Raw genomic sequence first — 16,281 nt, forward strand, 5'->3', positions numbered from 1 at the left:
TGTCTTTGACATCATGGGAAATCACCCGACAGGCGAGACATTTCCGTCATGCAAGATACCTGCTCTTCACTAGTTCCTGGTTGATTTGACCAGTCAATAACTAACTACATAGAGATTCTAACCTATCTTATTACCCACCTGCATACTATAATTCTACATCAATACTCGGGGCTTGAAGACACCTATCACACCATCGGGAAGAATCTCACTGATGTTGATGGCCCCCCTCCCTTCCGGCCGGGATCTCCGATCTCCACCGAGAAGCTGATGAGTATTCATACCGTGGATCGACACCCGAAAGACTTCCGAGACCCGACTCAGTATCCATTCTCAGAGGGGATGTCAGAGGTTTCTGATCTATCCCGGCAATGTACAGGGTACCACAGATAAAAGCTTGCACAAATATCTGAGGGAAATGTTTGCTCTTCCTACTTTTCCGAGTGCTGGGACCACTTCTACTACCCATAGGAGAGTTCAACAAGCACACATGCACTCCTGAGAGGGTTTGAAACGCCCCCTTTCATGATCAACCAATATCCCAACCATGAGCTCCTCGCTCGTCATTGTGCCACCTAAAGATGTGAGATGCTTATCTAGGCAATGATCATTACCCAAAATATGCTGCCCAAAAACCTACGTCAGGGGAGCTTGGGTGATTTAAGCTTACAGATGTGGCTGCTGACTAGTTCTGGATCCGTGCTAGTCATGGTTATCAGTCAGGGGGAAACAACCAGGGCCCGACTTGTTTTTCGGGTGTGGCAATCAAACGGTACTTCTAATTTGGTACCGTGTAAGGTGACTATTAAAAGCTCTGAGAGGATATCAGATGGGACTAGGATGGTCTCTTCCGATGTGCTTTTTATCAAACGTAAATTATACTCGGTATGATCTCCCTTTTTTCCCTTCCTAGACAAGATCGACATCTTACGCTATTAAGATCAAAGAGGCTCGACTAAATATGTCTTGCTTCACCTCTATCTCATCTTTTCATGCAACAATGCGACCGCACAACTATCCGTGCCACCCTCTCCCTCCCTCTTAGTCACACGGCCCTCTTCCCCGACCAGCCGTACCGAGAATAATGGTGTGACCTGCAAGGACGCAGGGACCAATACTTAAGCTTAGACTGCAGAGCTGACATAAATACTTATCCTGTCTATGTAAGACGCATATGCCACGGAGGTCCGGCTGCTCTATCCTCGGGTAGATACAGATAAAGCTGCTTTGATTCCAGGATTCCTGCGTGGCGTAGGAGTAAAAATTTTGTCTTCTACAATTACCTTTTGTGACATTAGACTTTCCGCTTGTTAAGAAAACGGAAATCTCCTAAGCTTATACCCTTGACTGAAGTATATGTTTTGCCCATGGCAAGCGTCTTGTCTTGCGTATGTTTTGGTATTCTCTTTTATGATATTATATTATCGACGTTGCTGAGTTGTCTTGTGTATATGTAGAAATCTTGTCGACTTAGGGTTTGTGTCAAGAATGTAAGGCCGTGGTCGTACCATGGTTCTTGATATATAACGCAGGCCCGAAATCTCACGTACTGCAAAGGTAAAAATGTATAAGCACATGCATAGTAGCCAATATGTTCTAGGTTGCCTAAGTGCAACACCACAGCATACCAAGGTTTGTTTGATGCGGGCAAGGCAACCAGCTAAGTAGATTAGAAACGAGTTGTCTTTATACTCACGCGGAATACTATTAATCGGGCCCACTCTACAGCCCAATATATGACCCCCCTATTCATTGTGTAGATAGACATGAAGATATATATATGATCAAAAGCTAAGAGCTCCTAAACAGCTAGCAACATTCACCCTCTTCCGCCGTACGACCTCCGCATCCTATGCTTTCTGATAATCGCCTTACTAAACCCCTCGTTTTGGGGTAAATTCTCACCTTCCTCACCGGGGTGGCCGTCTAGGATGCGAGTCCATCGCAGTGGATTGTACAACAACCACATCTGATTTTGGCTTTCCACAAAAAGTGTAAATAGAAAACCGAAATAGTTATGCAGCTAGTGTAAGCTCAGGGCTACCCTCCATAATCATCAGCATACACCCCGGCTCTGCAACTCTGTAACCATCAGACTAAGCATGAGGTGCATGGTGCATGAAGACCACAGATCTTAGAATGTGGTGTAGCGAGATTCACGCTAGCTCGTCTCTCATCTTGATATAAAACTCTCGAGCAATTATGGTGACCTCTGATGTCCTTTCTTAGTGTATCTTATAATGACCTCTTGATCCATGTTCTATCCCAAGGTTCTTGCTTCCTAGTTACAAATATAAACACCAAACCCAACGGAGGTATCAATATAGAGGACGCTTTCTCTACATATGACTTTCGAGCAATACCTACCTAGGACTCTCCAATAGACCGAGTAATCTGGTGTTCCACGTGGGTCATTGTAGGATGACATCAGTATTATCGTAGGACCTACGAAGCATATCTGCATAATCCGAATAAGTTGTTGGATTTGTTCCACCAAAAAGACTACTTAGATACTAGAGACGTTCACGGAGTATGATCAACATAGCCAAAACAAGATAGATACTTCAAACAAGATCAGACATTTTCTAAGATATGTATTCACCAAGGTGATCTGAGCTCAAAGAATGCACCGGGGAGAGCTGTCTGTACATAACCAGATGTACATCAAAAGCCAAATGGAGAACAGAAGAGACGACAACTTGCGATGGCAGGTGCCTCTCTTCCAGTCTCAAGCTCATCCTGGCTTTTCCGAGAAAATAGAGCCGATCTGCCGAGCCTCGGCTGTAATCAAAATGCGAGAACGTAGTGGATAAAGATGAAGATAAGCAAAAAGAAAACAAATAAGAATAGAGTCATTTCAGACCAATCAAGGTCTTTCGTCACAAAAACATAAACCTTGGCATGAGTTGCCAGTAATAGAGTGGTGATGAGAAAAGGAATGGCAGAGGGTCAGCCGCTGTCAAGACCCTTTGATCAGGACTCGATAGTGAGAGAAAGACAAAAGCCAACCCATTTGGCAAAAAGAAAGAACATAAAAGAAAAGGTCATACGTCGCTGTCACGTGGTGTTCGGCATTACATGAAGGGTGTCTTGCGTTTTTCAGCGCTGGACAACACCAGCATCGGCGTCTTGCGCCGTTCTGGTGCCTGAATTGCCGGCCCCTGGCCAGCAACAACGTCCGCCACCGAGGGCGACGACGTGCCACTGGCACTAGGCGAGGGAGCATAGTCCCCGTGAGCATCAACAAACTTTGAGTAAAAGTAGCCACCGTCCTCGCTAGTCGGGGTGGCGCTGTGAAAGGGACTATCTGGGGACTTGCGATCCCGGCCAGATTTCTCCCTTCTCTCGGACCCAATGGCACCATTAGCAACTGCTCGCAAGCTGCCTAGACTGGGCTTGCTCGAGAGACTTCCGCCGCTGCGCACCGTGGCATCATCGCCATCCGAGAAGGTAAACTCCTTCTCACTTGCAGGTGTGTTAGTGCCCCCGCTGCTATGGTATCCATTACTGCGGGTGTCGCTACGACGCTCAATCCCTGCGCGAACAAGATTGTGAACAGCACGACGTCGCTGACGGGTCGCAAAATTCTTGCTACCTTCGTGCTTGGAGGTGGGCTTGGCCACGAGGTCCTCAAGCGAAGGGGGACCGCGGGGCTGACGCATCGGATGCTCACCAGCACGACTTTGACCGGGTCCAAATGTTCCAGTGGCCGGTGTCGGCGGCAGGACAGCAGACCTAGGACCGGGTCCTACATTGGCCTTGATAGTATCAATGTTCGTCTTGATACTGGGGTTAAACGAAAGATTCTTGCGGTGGCCTCGGCGGGCAGCATTCACGGACGATTCGTGAGGCGGAGAAGGGGTGCCAACCGGAGGGGAAATTGGCTGCGAGAATTGCATTGCAGAGTGTGTGGCGTCTGCAGGAGGAGAAATCTCTGCGCGGAACTGGGGTACTTGATGGCCAATGTGGGACTGGGTATCTTGATAAAACTGTTGCTGGCGCTCTTCCTGGGAGTTATTGTCCATGATGTAGCTTTGTTGGCCAGTCAGAGGGTTATAGACGCAGAACATTCCAGGTTGACCAGGAACCGGCTGCACAATGGGTTGAACGCCTTGCTGGAGCTGCTGTTGATAAAATCCCATGCCAGGGATGGAGAGCGAAGGAAGCTGTTGCTGCCGAGGAACGGACATCCCAAGGTTGAGGCCTTGGAATTGCTGGGCTGCAGCAGTCACACTGATCAACTGCTGTTGCAAGCGTTGCTGCTGCGCAGCAAGGAACAGGTTGGTTGACATCAATTCTGCGTACATGTTCTCATCGATTGGAATATCGCCACCCGCCATTTCAAGCGTCGGAGGTGCAAGTACCTGCTCCGGCGTAGTGTACATCATGCGGTTGTGGTGCGAGTTGTTACGGTGCGAGTTCGCGTTTTGACTCGTGGTGTAATTGTGCTGTGGGAATCCAGTTCCGGTCGCAGTTTGGGGGACCCGGTCGGTCCCTCGGTTGGAATACCCAGTGAATTGAGCACCTTCCATTCCACCCCGCTGCTGATGTCCAGAGGGGATTGTCGCAGACTTGGGAGCAGTGCGCAGTCCAGCCAAAAGATGAGAGCGACTGGTACGCGGAGTAGAGACAGATGTCGATGTTTGGGACTCGTCGATGGTAGCAACCTGGGGAGGCATACTCAGGCGCTTGATGTGAGAGCCTTTGCCACGCGAAGCGAAGCCAGAGCCCGGCACACCCAGGGAATTGCCATTATTGAAGGAAGAATTGTAAGACATTTGAGCAAGACTGCCAGCGTCCATACTCATATTCGTTTGGTAGGAGTAGATTGTAGGTATGTGCAATAGAATGCAAGCGAGACAAGTGGTATCTTTTGACGTCCGGATTCGACGTGAGCGTTTGGGGTCTACCACAAAGCTGAACTCACTTCCCGGCGATTAAGGAATTATGGTGTCTATGCAATACGCTGAAATAAGTCTGCGAGATCGAGATTCAACGACCGAAAAGAAAACGTAGGCGCGAGAGTCGGGTTTTCTGTATCCAGAAACTGGTCAGCAAGATCCAACGGATGGGGCGGAAGGCAACAACACGTACCAATCACAGGTGAAGATATGCAAAGCGAGCAAGTAGCTAGCAATAAAGATGGCAGATGATAGAGGAACCAAGCTGTACAAGGACTTGCTAGGTTTGAAAGTCGCGAAACCGAGGAATAGGTCTCGAGGAAGCCGAGGTGGAGGGAATTTGTTGACAGTCACCTCGAAAGGAAAAAGAAAAGAGAAAAAACAATTAAGAGGATATTTTTGAGAAGAAAAAGCCACGCGCGAAGCAAGACCACGAAGAAAAGATAAAATGTCCGGGGGAGTTGCTCTGCAAATCCTAGCCGAATAAGAAAAAGAAGAGTAGTTCACGCGATGCCGAAGATCGAAGACTTGGAGGTTGAAACACTAAAGGTCGCGACCAAACAACCCAGTGCTGTGCGAATAACCGAGGCGAAAACAACTTCAGGGATCCGGCCGAAGAGATGAACTTGTGCAGGCAATCAAAAAATGCAGTGAATTCGGGTCTCGGCCAAACACAGCGTTTTTCCTCAGGGGGGCGGAACTAATCGGGACTATTTGCAAAGTGGATAGATGCTTTTTTGAGTGTTTTCCATGAAACGAGAAGAGCTGCAGAGAAAGAAGGAATGCAGAGGGGAAGGGAAAGGGAAAAGAAAGAATCGAAGATTAGATGGAGGGTCGGATGTGAGAGGAAGAAGAAGAGAGATTGATGAAGACGGTGGATGGCCTTGGGCGGGGACTAATGCCTGGTCCTTAAGGCAGCAACCCAACACAATAGGCTCAAAGAGTACTAGCGTCTTTTCTTCAGACACAATTGCTTTGAGAAAGGAATATCAACAGAATATCAACAAAGACTCACTTTGCTATCTTTTTTTATTCTATTTCTCATGTTTGAGCAAAATTGGGTTGATTTAACCCTTTTCAGGTTTACGTATACTCTAGGCAATATCCTATTATTCTGCCTGACTGCCTGATCATAGTCGACAGCATCACAAGACAAGACCCATTGGGGAGATCTGACTGGCTCGTCCTTTTGACCAATAAGCAGCACACCCAGACCTGAAGTGATCTCCCATCACATCCCCACCCAAACCATTGGCTGTTGACCACTAGCGGCGCGACGTGGCTGTCATCTACGCCTGACAATGCCCCTAGAGCCGCTCGTCGCCGATGCCAAGCTGCCGGCGCCAGCCAATGGGTTTACCTGGACTTGGTTGCTTCTAGCTCATAACTCAATCGGATCTCATTATGATCATTCTTACAGCCTTGTTCATCATCTATTGTGATGACGATGAATCCTGGGATCTAGTTTAGCGTGTCTTTCCAGGATTCATCGTTCTTCTGCTTTTTAGCGCTCCGGGGTCCCTGGCTTTGCTCCCTCGTAGCCTCGCGCTCCCCCTAGAGCTATGAGATGGTCACGAAAGTAGCGATTTACCTCACAAATTTTAGGTGATTCTAGGCGGCTTTTGACCTACAAAATGCAACGGGGGCTTCAAGTTCAGCAGAATACCAACGAAACCCAAGCAAAACAAAGGAAGGCAGGGGATTCACAGAACATTGTCTGTCAAATTGGCATGGAGTAGAAAACTAAGTACTCTCTTTTTCTCTCCAATACGATTCTAATCACATGCTTTCTCGTGTGATACACTGCATATGATGATCATGTGATTGTCATGTATTATTGTACAACATAGAAAAGACCGCCCTCCCTGAATCATGAAACGAATAGAAAAAGGGCCCTGGTGCTTTTCGCTATGTCCCAAAAACAACGTCTTCTGCAAGGAATTGCGGAAATTAGAAATTCACTTCATGATTGCCTAGATGGGCATGTAAGTCCGACTAGCGAGAAATGGCACATCGAGTATTTTGTGGACGACCCTGAATGATCTTGAGCCCGGCTAACTGAGATGATGATCCCTCCCTATTGGCTTATGAATCAAGGCGTGGATGCATACTCCGTAGTTCCAATGAAATTGATCTCATAAATGACAATTCATAGATTTCTGAAAAGACTGGCTCTACTACAATAGCGCAACGATACTTATTGACTTGCGCGCTGTTGCGTCTTTCAGAGATTGACAAGACCCCAGATGATCAGGTGGAATCGCACAGACCAGGAAACTGTCCAGTGAGATCGTGCCCTGGGGGCTAGCGTGATTGTGATCTACAACGGTTCATGAAGATCTTGATTGTCAACTGTATGTTGTAGAATTCCACACAAAAGCTGGGGCAAACCACGTCTTTTGCCATCCTAAATGAATTATACATGTATAACGTACATATCCGCCCCTCCTGGTTTGGTATTTCGCATCTCGCCCGTTCGGGAGCCGCTGCCCCAATGTTGTATGTACAATGCACAAGCACTCTTACGGTCTGTACAGACACACATGAAAAAAAAAGAGTTAGACTGCCTGTGCCCGCATTGTCTGCTTGAAGGTCATAATGCTAGTCAGATGGAGAATGGGACCCAAAATCACAACTAGATGAGTTGTTGATGAGCCGTGAAAACATGAAGAAAAGATAAAACAATGGATATGAAGAAGGAGAAAAAGAAGAGATGAAGAAGCGGGGTATCTGCTGGCCGGGATAATGTGCCAGAGGAAGAAATTCAATGAGTCGTGAAATGTAATCAAACTTCGAGTCCATGGGTGCGACCTCGAGGTACTTAGGCATCCACCGGGACACCAGTTCCAGGGAGAGTGGTGGACTCATTCTGGGATGGTAATCGTCGATGACCTAGTTCCGGAGTGGTGCCCTTGCCGTTCATTCGGTCAAATTCCAACGTTTCAGCTAACTCCGCAGCCATAGGGTCCAAATCTTCTTCTTTGAGTCCGGTCGCCAAAGCCACCAGCTTGCGGTGCATATCGAACTTTGTGCTCACACCCGCATCCGCTGTTTGTTGGGCTAGATCCTTAATAGCATTACGACGTATCTTCTGCGCAGAGCAGAGCTCTTGAGCGAGTCGATACCGAGCCATTAATTCATCTTGCTCAAGGGACGCTGGCGTAGGTTTAGGTACCTCCGTAATGGCAAACTGTTCAGCCAACCGAGCATGCTGGATTTGCTCAAGAAGGGACTCATAGCTTGCCCGCAATTTTTCATACCGGCCAGCTTGGTCGTCATTGCGTTCATGCTCGGCCTCCTTAGCCGCCAATGCAGAGAGTTGCTTTTGAATCTTCTGACGGTCGGATTCCAATTGCTCGTGTAACGCTTCGGGATTGGCGACATCATTGGAATCTTGCTGGTTGATCTTTGAGTTTCCATAAGTCACGGCAAGCTTTTTATTAGCCTCGGCCATGATTGTTCCAATCTTAGAGAGGAGCTCAGAGGTTGCAGGGGCATCCGGGATTGGAGCAACAGACTGTCGATCCGTACCCACGAGACCAGCTGCTTCGGCATCAATATGTTCGTTAGCCATGGTGACGGAAGATGGGGCCGGCGGGATGTCATGGTCATGATGTTGAGAACGTTGTGCGATACTGCTAGCGGTTTCCCCCTTGTTATTCACCAGATCCCCAGCGCGGTGACAATGCACGAGAAGAATGTTCACCAGGCGGAACGCGCCGTTGCGAGCAGCGACCAAGACAGCGGTGTCTCCATTCTGATCCTGACAAGACAACAACATTTGTATCTCATCTTGCGAACATGTCTTGCATAACTTATCGAGAAGAATTTCGCAATAATAACGTGAGCTCTTCCACTTTCCCTTGCTCCGAGTATTCTCTGCAATGTGATGGAAGATAGTGGCACCGAACCAGTCTCGGAAAGAGACAGTGTCCAGAAGCATATCTAAGAGAGTCGGAAACGTTCTCTTTTCGTAATTATTGGTAAACAGGACAGCTCGGACTAGTGGGGTCTCTTCATGCTCCGAAAGTGCCTTGACATTAGCTCCTTTGTGCAGAAGATCTTGCACAATGCCCAAGTCACCCATCGCACATGCCCAGTGGAGTGCTGTGTTCCCCGAATCATCAATGGCTCGATCGACTTGGAAATGAGCAGGGGGTTCGGGAGGAGGAATGCGTGTTGCCTCTGGTGCATCACCCACGGTCATGAAATAGTCTAGAAGTTGATCGCCGTAGATTATGTGTTCTTGCTCGCTGATGGACATAGCGGTTGCTTCGTCCACTCCACGCTTCCGCTTCCGTCCGCCATGTGACATTTGAAGCATATCCTCATCTGCGACCATTGATGATGATTCAATTGTAGCGTGTCCGATTGACTCGTTATCATCGAACCCTGCATTCATTTCATAATGATCTTGGGGAATGGTTGGGGGACCCATGCTGCGCTGAGGTTGAACAACTTTTAGGGACTCTGAAGCTGCCACTGCGGCGGCTGCAGCTGCCGCAGCGGCAGCACGGTTTGCGGCAGCCGATTTCCTCGGTGCCCTAGGTTTAGACGGAGCTGATGTGTGCTTTGGCGCTGGTGGTGGACTGTGATCTCCAGCAACATAATCGAAAATCGGGGCTAGTTTTGTAAGGATATTGTTGCGTTCTGCAAGCTGGCGGCCTTCCGGAAGTGGAATCCATGTTCCTGTATCACCTGTCAGTAAGCTGAAGTTTTTCTTCGGGTTTCATAGACCCCAAGACATACCCTGATATTTGCCATAGCCTCCCTGGACTTTCTCATGTACCCCCTTCTGGACCTCTCGTTCGAGGATGCGCGTTCGTGCAGGCTTATCAAACCCTGCGGCTTTGAGGATGTGTGTTGCATTGACCCAATCATCCCCTCGCCTTCTCATGACACTGTCAGTGTCGAGCTTGAACTCGTACACAGGGACCTAGGAGTGAGAACGTCAGTTGTGGTCGCATTCAACACGGAAAACAATCCCATGCCGGGGAGGTGAAATTATCCAATTAGAAGTATACTTACACTGCTATAGGTAGCAGAGTAGATGGTGTCCATCCCCGCCATGATGTGCGTCGCCGTTGGCCGCTGCAATTCAGTAGGTTCCCGAAGAGCGATATAGCACCCACGCACGTTGGAGCCGAAACGTCACCGCTAGAAGATCCACAGTTTGATCGGGTTAAGAATTTTTCGGGACTCGATGCATTGCACGCAATAAAATCCGGGCCGAGAACACAGAGATACGACTCGATGGAGCTGGGGGTGCCATCCCAAATACGCGCTGGACGCGTAAAGTGCGCACTAGTCCCGTTTCGTAACAGAGTCACGTGGTTGTATGTCATGTGACCAATATCGGGCCAGCAGGAACCTCAAACGAGCGGGAATCGCCAACCACGCCGTCCTGCCTCTGTTTCCCCGCTCCTTGCCTTTCCACCCCTCAATATTCGAAAAAATGACTGTCATTGAAACAGTTAAGAGCGCCGTCGGCCTCTCGGAGACCTCCGGTGAGATTATAAGGCCATTGATCAACAATCAAAAGCTCTAGCAGGAAAGTTAACCAGATTCCAGCAACCCGCCAGGAGATGTCGGAAGCCCGTCTTCCTATGCAGTACAGAGATTCATGCGCGCACCTGCTGATCCCGTTGAACCGATGCCGGCAAGCAGAGTACTACCTTCCCTGGAAGTGCGAGGTACGAGATCCCTCATTTTGATGTTCCAACCCAAACGATTCGACCAAGGCACCTTCCAGAGCTAGTCGGCTAATGTCACTATCTTCTTTTCCTCTAGGATGAGCGACACTCATACGAGAAGTGCCAGTACGAGGAGTTCAAGAAGCGTGTGGCCAAGATGGACGAGCTACGTGCCGCCAAGGATGGCGCCCGGAGCAACTGAATTGTGGGACTGTTGGTATGCGCGGTCGGTGCCGCTGCTAAAGCAGCAGGATATGTAAATAAGAGATACACCGAAACTGCTTATGGATTGCCTTTTGGCGTTGGGACCTTTCATCAAAATCGGCCACTTTTTTTTCTCCGTCTATTTGCACAACGATTACATCCGCAACTTGGGGCTCTGTTTGAAATTGGCTATATTAATACCCAGCATGTTGCTCAGAGCTTCTCGGGTCAAGCGTGTGTCTATAGCAACTTGTCATTTGACATAGCTCGAGCGCATGTAGGCAGATCGTATAGCAGATCACTTATATGCAAAAAGAACTAAACCGCGCTAGAAGGTTGAGGAGTGTATTCCTCCGAGTTTCTTCGTGATGAAAAAACTAAGATTTCATAGTTCTTTTGACGAACTTAGACTGCACTGCTTTTCTTACCCAATCATGCATTGTTACGATCTACCAATGCATGCCTCATATAGCTCATTTGGGCTGCTTATTTTATAGATCCCCCCCTTATACCTACCTAAGTAAACCTCTCGACCTATGACCAAAGCATGTTGCCTAATTAAAGACCACCTACTCCTGCGTCCAATGATCATTCGCGGCTTTATAAGCTTGAGCTGCAGGTTCTATTGGCTGGAGTGCTGCCGATTTGCGGTATGCATGATATTACGCCTGTTATAGTAGTATGATAATATGATAATTCAAGCGCATGGATGCATGAACAAGCCCCAAGACTAGGTCTTCATTATAGCTCTTGGTGAAGAGCTGCCCAAATAGTTTCTCCCTAGACGAATATCTCACGTATATATCGTATGACATTACATTATAACGTGATACCTGCAGATTTGATGCCTAATTTCATATATTCGATGCAATTGTCATTGAGCCATATTACCAAGGTCCCCTTATGTTTTTGATATCTCTTATGCTCGTGATAGTTTCAAATTTAGATACTGACTTCCTGCCTATCCTGTAGGCAGTATCGTCTAACATAGTGTTTGTAAAATTAAATATTATTCACGTTTATTTTGACACTAACTACTAACTATCATATCTGCACTCCGTACCTACATGTACAACATATACAACGCTCAGGCCTATAATAGACGCTCCCATGGTGATCATTGAAGACGCAAGTGCAGGATCTCATGTCGCCATCTCTATCTCACCACCTCAAGCTCTTTCTATACCAAGACACTCCACGTTCAATATTTCCCCCAAATTGAGTGAGATGAGGATCTATATAAAAAGCCTTGAGAGGATAACCTTGGAAGTCTCTAGAGCTTCGGGACCTGTGACAAATCATGATTAATAATACCAAGGTTTCGCAGGTGGGCAGGTGGGAAATAAAACTCCCGCCGTTATCGCCGCCCCCGCCAGAAAATCGGCCGGCCTCCGAAAAATTGACCCCCCTCATTGCCATTTGCCAGGAATTACAGCGAATCAATTAGAAAGGGGACTATGCGCAGGTCTACATCTCTTTGATTACTCTTAGTTCTTTGACCTTCAGCTTTCCTATTCACTCTAGGAGTGTCTGGACTCTTGTTTTACCCTATACTTGTGAGCATTTTGTGTTTGCCAGCCTGATACCTACATCTTCGACGCAATGGGACTTCTGTATGTGTTTAGAGAGGCTTGATTTACTGTTGGGAATCCCTCTAATCTCAAACAGAGCACTTGGAACAGCGCTGGAATGGCCAGAAGCCAAGACAAAGGCGGGCCAGGTGCGCCAGTGGGGTATCGAGGTATGCCGCTTCTGTTCGATTTGCCTAGATCGGTAACGAAACAACCTCGAGGTGTCTGACTTGATTAGCAATTACTTGCCAATTGGCGCAGGGCACGAGGCAAAGAACGCGATGCTCTTCTTTGGGGCGACGAGGTATGTTCTTCTAGCCCACATGGTGTTTCCCGGTCGCAATCGCTAATCAATATCCTCTTTAATAGGTTGAATACCTCGTGGTAGCTCTCGACGATGCGGCGAAGAAATCACGGTTATCTCTAGCCCAGGCTGAGATCCTGAAATCACTTGCAAGAGACGAGGAGTTATGGAAGTCTGGTTCCGGCAAGGGCAGCGTGACTGGGGACCAGTGAGTGTGATTTGATGTCCAACAGGAATTAGCATATCTGACATCAACCAGTGTCGGAGAGGAGCCGCCTCATTTCCACCCCGAATTTGGAAGGTTCATGTTGGAGGCTACTCCTGGACAACCTTGGGGGATTGGGTTTAAAGACCTACTCAAGGTGGAGTCTAATATGAAGTGGAGGTGAGCTCTTTCAGCAACACAGCTTGGTATGAAAAACGCTAATGGCTCTCAAGACGAGAGGTCGCGAAAGCACACATGGCTCCGAATGAAGTTCCCATTACCTTAACAACCTTCCCTCGGTTGGGAACCAATGATGACTACATCCAGCCATATTACCCTCCATCTGGACCAGCTCTCCGCTCGCAGTTTGTTCCTGATGAGATTGCCAATCCTCATATCCGATTCCCTACCCTGGCTGCCAACATTCGATCCCGAAGAGGTCGGAAGGTCGAACTGAATGTACCTATTTTCCACGACATAAATACGCCTAGGCCATTCAAGGATCCAACAGTTAACTACGACCTTCATAATTGGCCGGAGGATGACGACGTCCGCAATGGCGCAGCTAAAGACGATCATGTTTACATGGACGCCATGGCATTCGGAATGGGCAGCTGTTGTCTGCAGATCACCTTTCAAGCAAAGAATATGACAGAAGGCAGAAGACTTTATGATCAACTGAGTCCTTTGGGGCCCATTCTTCTGGCCCTGACTGCCGCTACACCCATCTATAAAGGTTTCCTGGTGGACACAGATGTGCGATGGAACCAAATTGGCAATGCAGTCGATGACAGGACGCCCGAGGAACTTGGCGAAGCTGTAAGCTTTCCGGAATGATACCCTTGGCTCACCGAACTAACCTCTCGCAGCCTCTCAAGAATGACCGATGGAGAATTCCCAAATCGCGATATGCCTCTAATTCGACTTACATCTCTCAGGATCCTCGTCTCCGGAAAGAATACTTTGACCCTGATCTAGTTGTTGATGAGGATATTAAGAAGCGCCTTATGGATGGCGGAATGGATGATCTACTTGCGACGCATTTTGCACACTTGTTTATCCGTGATCCTTTGGTCATTTTCTCTGAGGATCTTGAAGAATTGGACCTTAACAAGAGTGATCACTTTGAGAATTTACAGTCCACTAATTGGCAGCACATGCGCTTCAAGCCGCCGCCACCTGATAAAGATGATATTGGCTGGAGGGTTGAGTTCCGGTCTATGGAGATCCAAATCACGGATTTCGAGAACGCTGCGTTTAGCATTTTCATCGTCCTGATCACTCGTGCCATCCTGAGCTTCGATCTCAACTTCTACATCCCGATCCAGCGTACTACAGAGAATATGGAGACAGCACACGCTCGCAACGCTGTTCTTGATCGGAAGTTCTGGTTCCGCAAGGACCCCTTCCCCCGCAGGGTCCCCAGAAGTGCACAGCAATCGACGAACGGCAGCACCTTCTCATCTACGACATCGTCGGCTGTGAACACTCCTCCTCCATCACCTCCTCTTGGTCCCGTCGAGACAGAGTTTGATCTCATGACCATCGACGATATTGTGAATGGGTGCGCAGACGGATCATTCCCGGGTCTCATTCCACTTGTGGAGTCCTACCTCAACAGCGTCAATGTTGACGTCGAGACGAGGTGTTTCCTGGCCAGCTATCTTGATTTGATCCGGAAGCGAGCCGATGGAACCCTCTGGACTGGGGCTCGTTGGATGCGCGAGTTTGTAGCTAAGCATCCGAGTTACAAGCAGGACAGTGTTGTGTCTGAGGAGATCACCTACGATCTAGTGAAGGCCGTTGAGGAGATGACTATCAAGGAAGGGAAGAAGGGATCAGTTGGATGGGAACTTCTTCGAGGCAAAAAGGTCTAGATCAGGGGTATCAGCACACACACCAACACACAACTAGATATCCAGAGTGTGAGCATATATGACGGAAACTTGAAATAATTTGCACATATTCATGACAACCGGAGCCAGCCCTTCTTGTCACAGCATCTGATGAATCTTAATTTTCTCATTCCCTAAATGTCTCTAATCAAAGTACTCATTCCAGCAGCATTTCCTCCTCGGTCGGCAACCGACACGAGTCCGCCAGTCCAGTCACCTTCCATTCGCCGTTGAGTTTATGCAAAACAAAAAGTTCAACGCCAACATGGTCCACAACGCCATTGATCTTCGCCCGGAATGGCGCCCACACAGCGGCCAAGTTTAGGCTTCCCGTATCGTGTACCTTCACCTCAGGATTCCAGATACGCTCATCGATGTCGTCTTCAAGCCCAGCGACATGTTCAACGAACGAACCAATCGTACAGAAGCGTAGTGAAGTCGGAGATGGAGGGGAGAGTGTCATTCCTCCTGCTCGGACACAGTGTTTCTCGAAATCAGCGCGCGACTTGGTGCTCAGTGCTGCAAGGAAACCCTGCGTGACTGCAATAATGGCGGCTGTTTCCTCGGATTCTAGTTGGATTGCTGCCCCGGTGCGAGAACGATTTGGTAATAACCAGCACATCGCTGATGGCATAACTTATGGAGGAAAGCATCAAGTCGTCAAATTATCATTATCGTGGGGTATCGTCTTGTTATATCCTTCTATCTTCTCTGGTTTCCAGGAGCAAAGAGCAAACAACTCGATGCACATGTGTACCTAATGTATACCGTCACTATTATTCGGATCACAGCTGTTACCGTTACAGTGTCCTTCGGTCTGTTGTTTCGGTCTGTTACACTCTGTCTAACTTAGTTCAATTTCAGGATTTCAGGAACCCTGCGATCTTGCTGTCATACAAGGATAAGTGCTTCGTGCCACACATCGACTTATTTGGCGTCTGGTCTGATTTTCATCCTACAATGTTCCCACGTCCACTCTTTTCATTGAATTTGGATTTTGTGTGACTATCAAGAGCATGTGGCAATTATGGTATATGATATACTGGGCTTTACATCTCCATTGACTACATTGCGAATCTATAAATCTCCAACACTTACCTCGGAAGCCGGCTTAAAAGCTTCGGTCAATCTTCGGAGTGATTAATATGGGCTATTACCAAAGAAGACAATCGTCCGTCAAACTTTGGAGAAACTGGTGGTGAAACTAGATGCTCCGGAACATCCTGAAGGTGTATTGGTGGATGAACAGGCTTACGCCATCCCACCTCTCCACTTCTTGTCATAATTTAAATACTACTCCAATAGTCTATTAATCCGACTTGCTATGTATCTTGTTTTGCTACACGACCGGAACTCATATCAGCCGTTCACATCTCCCGAATGTCGATCAAACCCCATTTAGGCGATTATAAGGTTTCCCCGCAACATGGACGTCCTCAGACTTTCGGTGATGGCAATATGTATAGTACTATAAATGAAGCTAAAACGGTACACAATGAGAGGACTAGAGT

The 16,281-nt window shown here is 47.9% G+C and overlaps 5 protein-coding genes across 5 annotated transcripts; 2 read left to right on the forward strand and 3 right to left on the reverse strand.

The window, feature by feature from the left end:
* Positions 1–3,071: 3,071 nt before the first annotated feature.
* On the reverse strand, positions 3,072–4,805 carry PEX2_069410 (uncharacterized protein; the record flags this gene model as incomplete). The annotated part of the gene is made up of 1 exon (XM_016744212.1): positions 3,072–4,805. One exon carries the CDS (start codon positions 4,803–4,805, stop codon positions 3,072–3,074), a length of 1,734 nt encoding a protein of 577 aa, XP_016599925.1.
* Positions 4,806–7,719: 2,914 nt separating this feature from the next.
* On the reverse strand, positions 7,720–10,243 carry PEX2_069420 (putative APSES transcription factor; the record flags this gene model as incomplete). The annotated part of the gene is made up of 4 exons (XM_016744213.1): positions 7,720–9,587; positions 9,648–9,834; positions 9,927–9,989; positions 10,031–10,243. The coding sequence occupies 4 exons, from the start codon at positions 10,241–10,243 to the stop codon at positions 7,720–7,722; spliced, it is 2,331 nt and encodes a 776-aa protein (XP_016599926.1).
* A 110-nt stretch (positions 10,244–10,353) lies between these two features.
* Positions 10,354–10,793, forward strand: PEX2_069430 (NADH dehydrogenase [ubiquinone] 1 beta subcomplex subunit 7; the record flags this gene model as incomplete). Its single annotated transcript, XM_016744214.1, has 3 exons — positions 10,354–10,405; positions 10,470–10,591; positions 10,689–10,793. 3 exons carry the CDS (start codon positions 10,354–10,356, stop codon positions 10,791–10,793), a joined length of 279 nt encoding a protein of 92 aa, XP_016599927.1.
* Positions 10,794–12,397: 1,604 nt separating this feature from the next.
* Positions 12,398–14,752, forward strand: PEX2_069440 (glutamate--cysteine ligase; the record flags this gene model as incomplete). The annotated part of the gene is made up of 7 exons (XM_016744215.1): positions 12,398–12,408; positions 12,464–12,536; positions 12,605–12,670; positions 12,736–12,878; positions 12,930–13,055; positions 13,109–13,694; positions 13,745–14,752. 7 exons carry the CDS (start codon positions 12,398–12,400, stop codon positions 14,750–14,752), a joined length of 2,013 nt encoding a protein of 670 aa, XP_016599928.1.
* A 175-nt stretch (positions 14,753–14,927) lies between these two features.
* Positions 14,928–15,392, reverse strand: PEX2_069450 (uncharacterized protein; the record flags this gene model as incomplete). Its single annotated transcript, XM_016744216.1, has 1 exon — positions 14,928–15,392. The coding sequence occupies one exon, from the start codon at positions 15,390–15,392 to the stop codon at positions 14,928–14,930; it is 465 nt and encodes a 154-aa protein (XP_016599929.1).
* Between the last annotated feature and the right edge of the window lie 889 nt (positions 15,393–16,281).

This window comes from Penicillium expansum, assembly GCF_000769745.1.
Source record: "Penicillium expansum strain MD-8 chromosome Unknown contig224, whole genome shotgun sequence".
Lineage (NCBI taxonomy): Eukaryota > Fungi > Ascomycota > Eurotiomycetes > Eurotiales > Aspergillaceae > Penicillium > Penicillium expansum.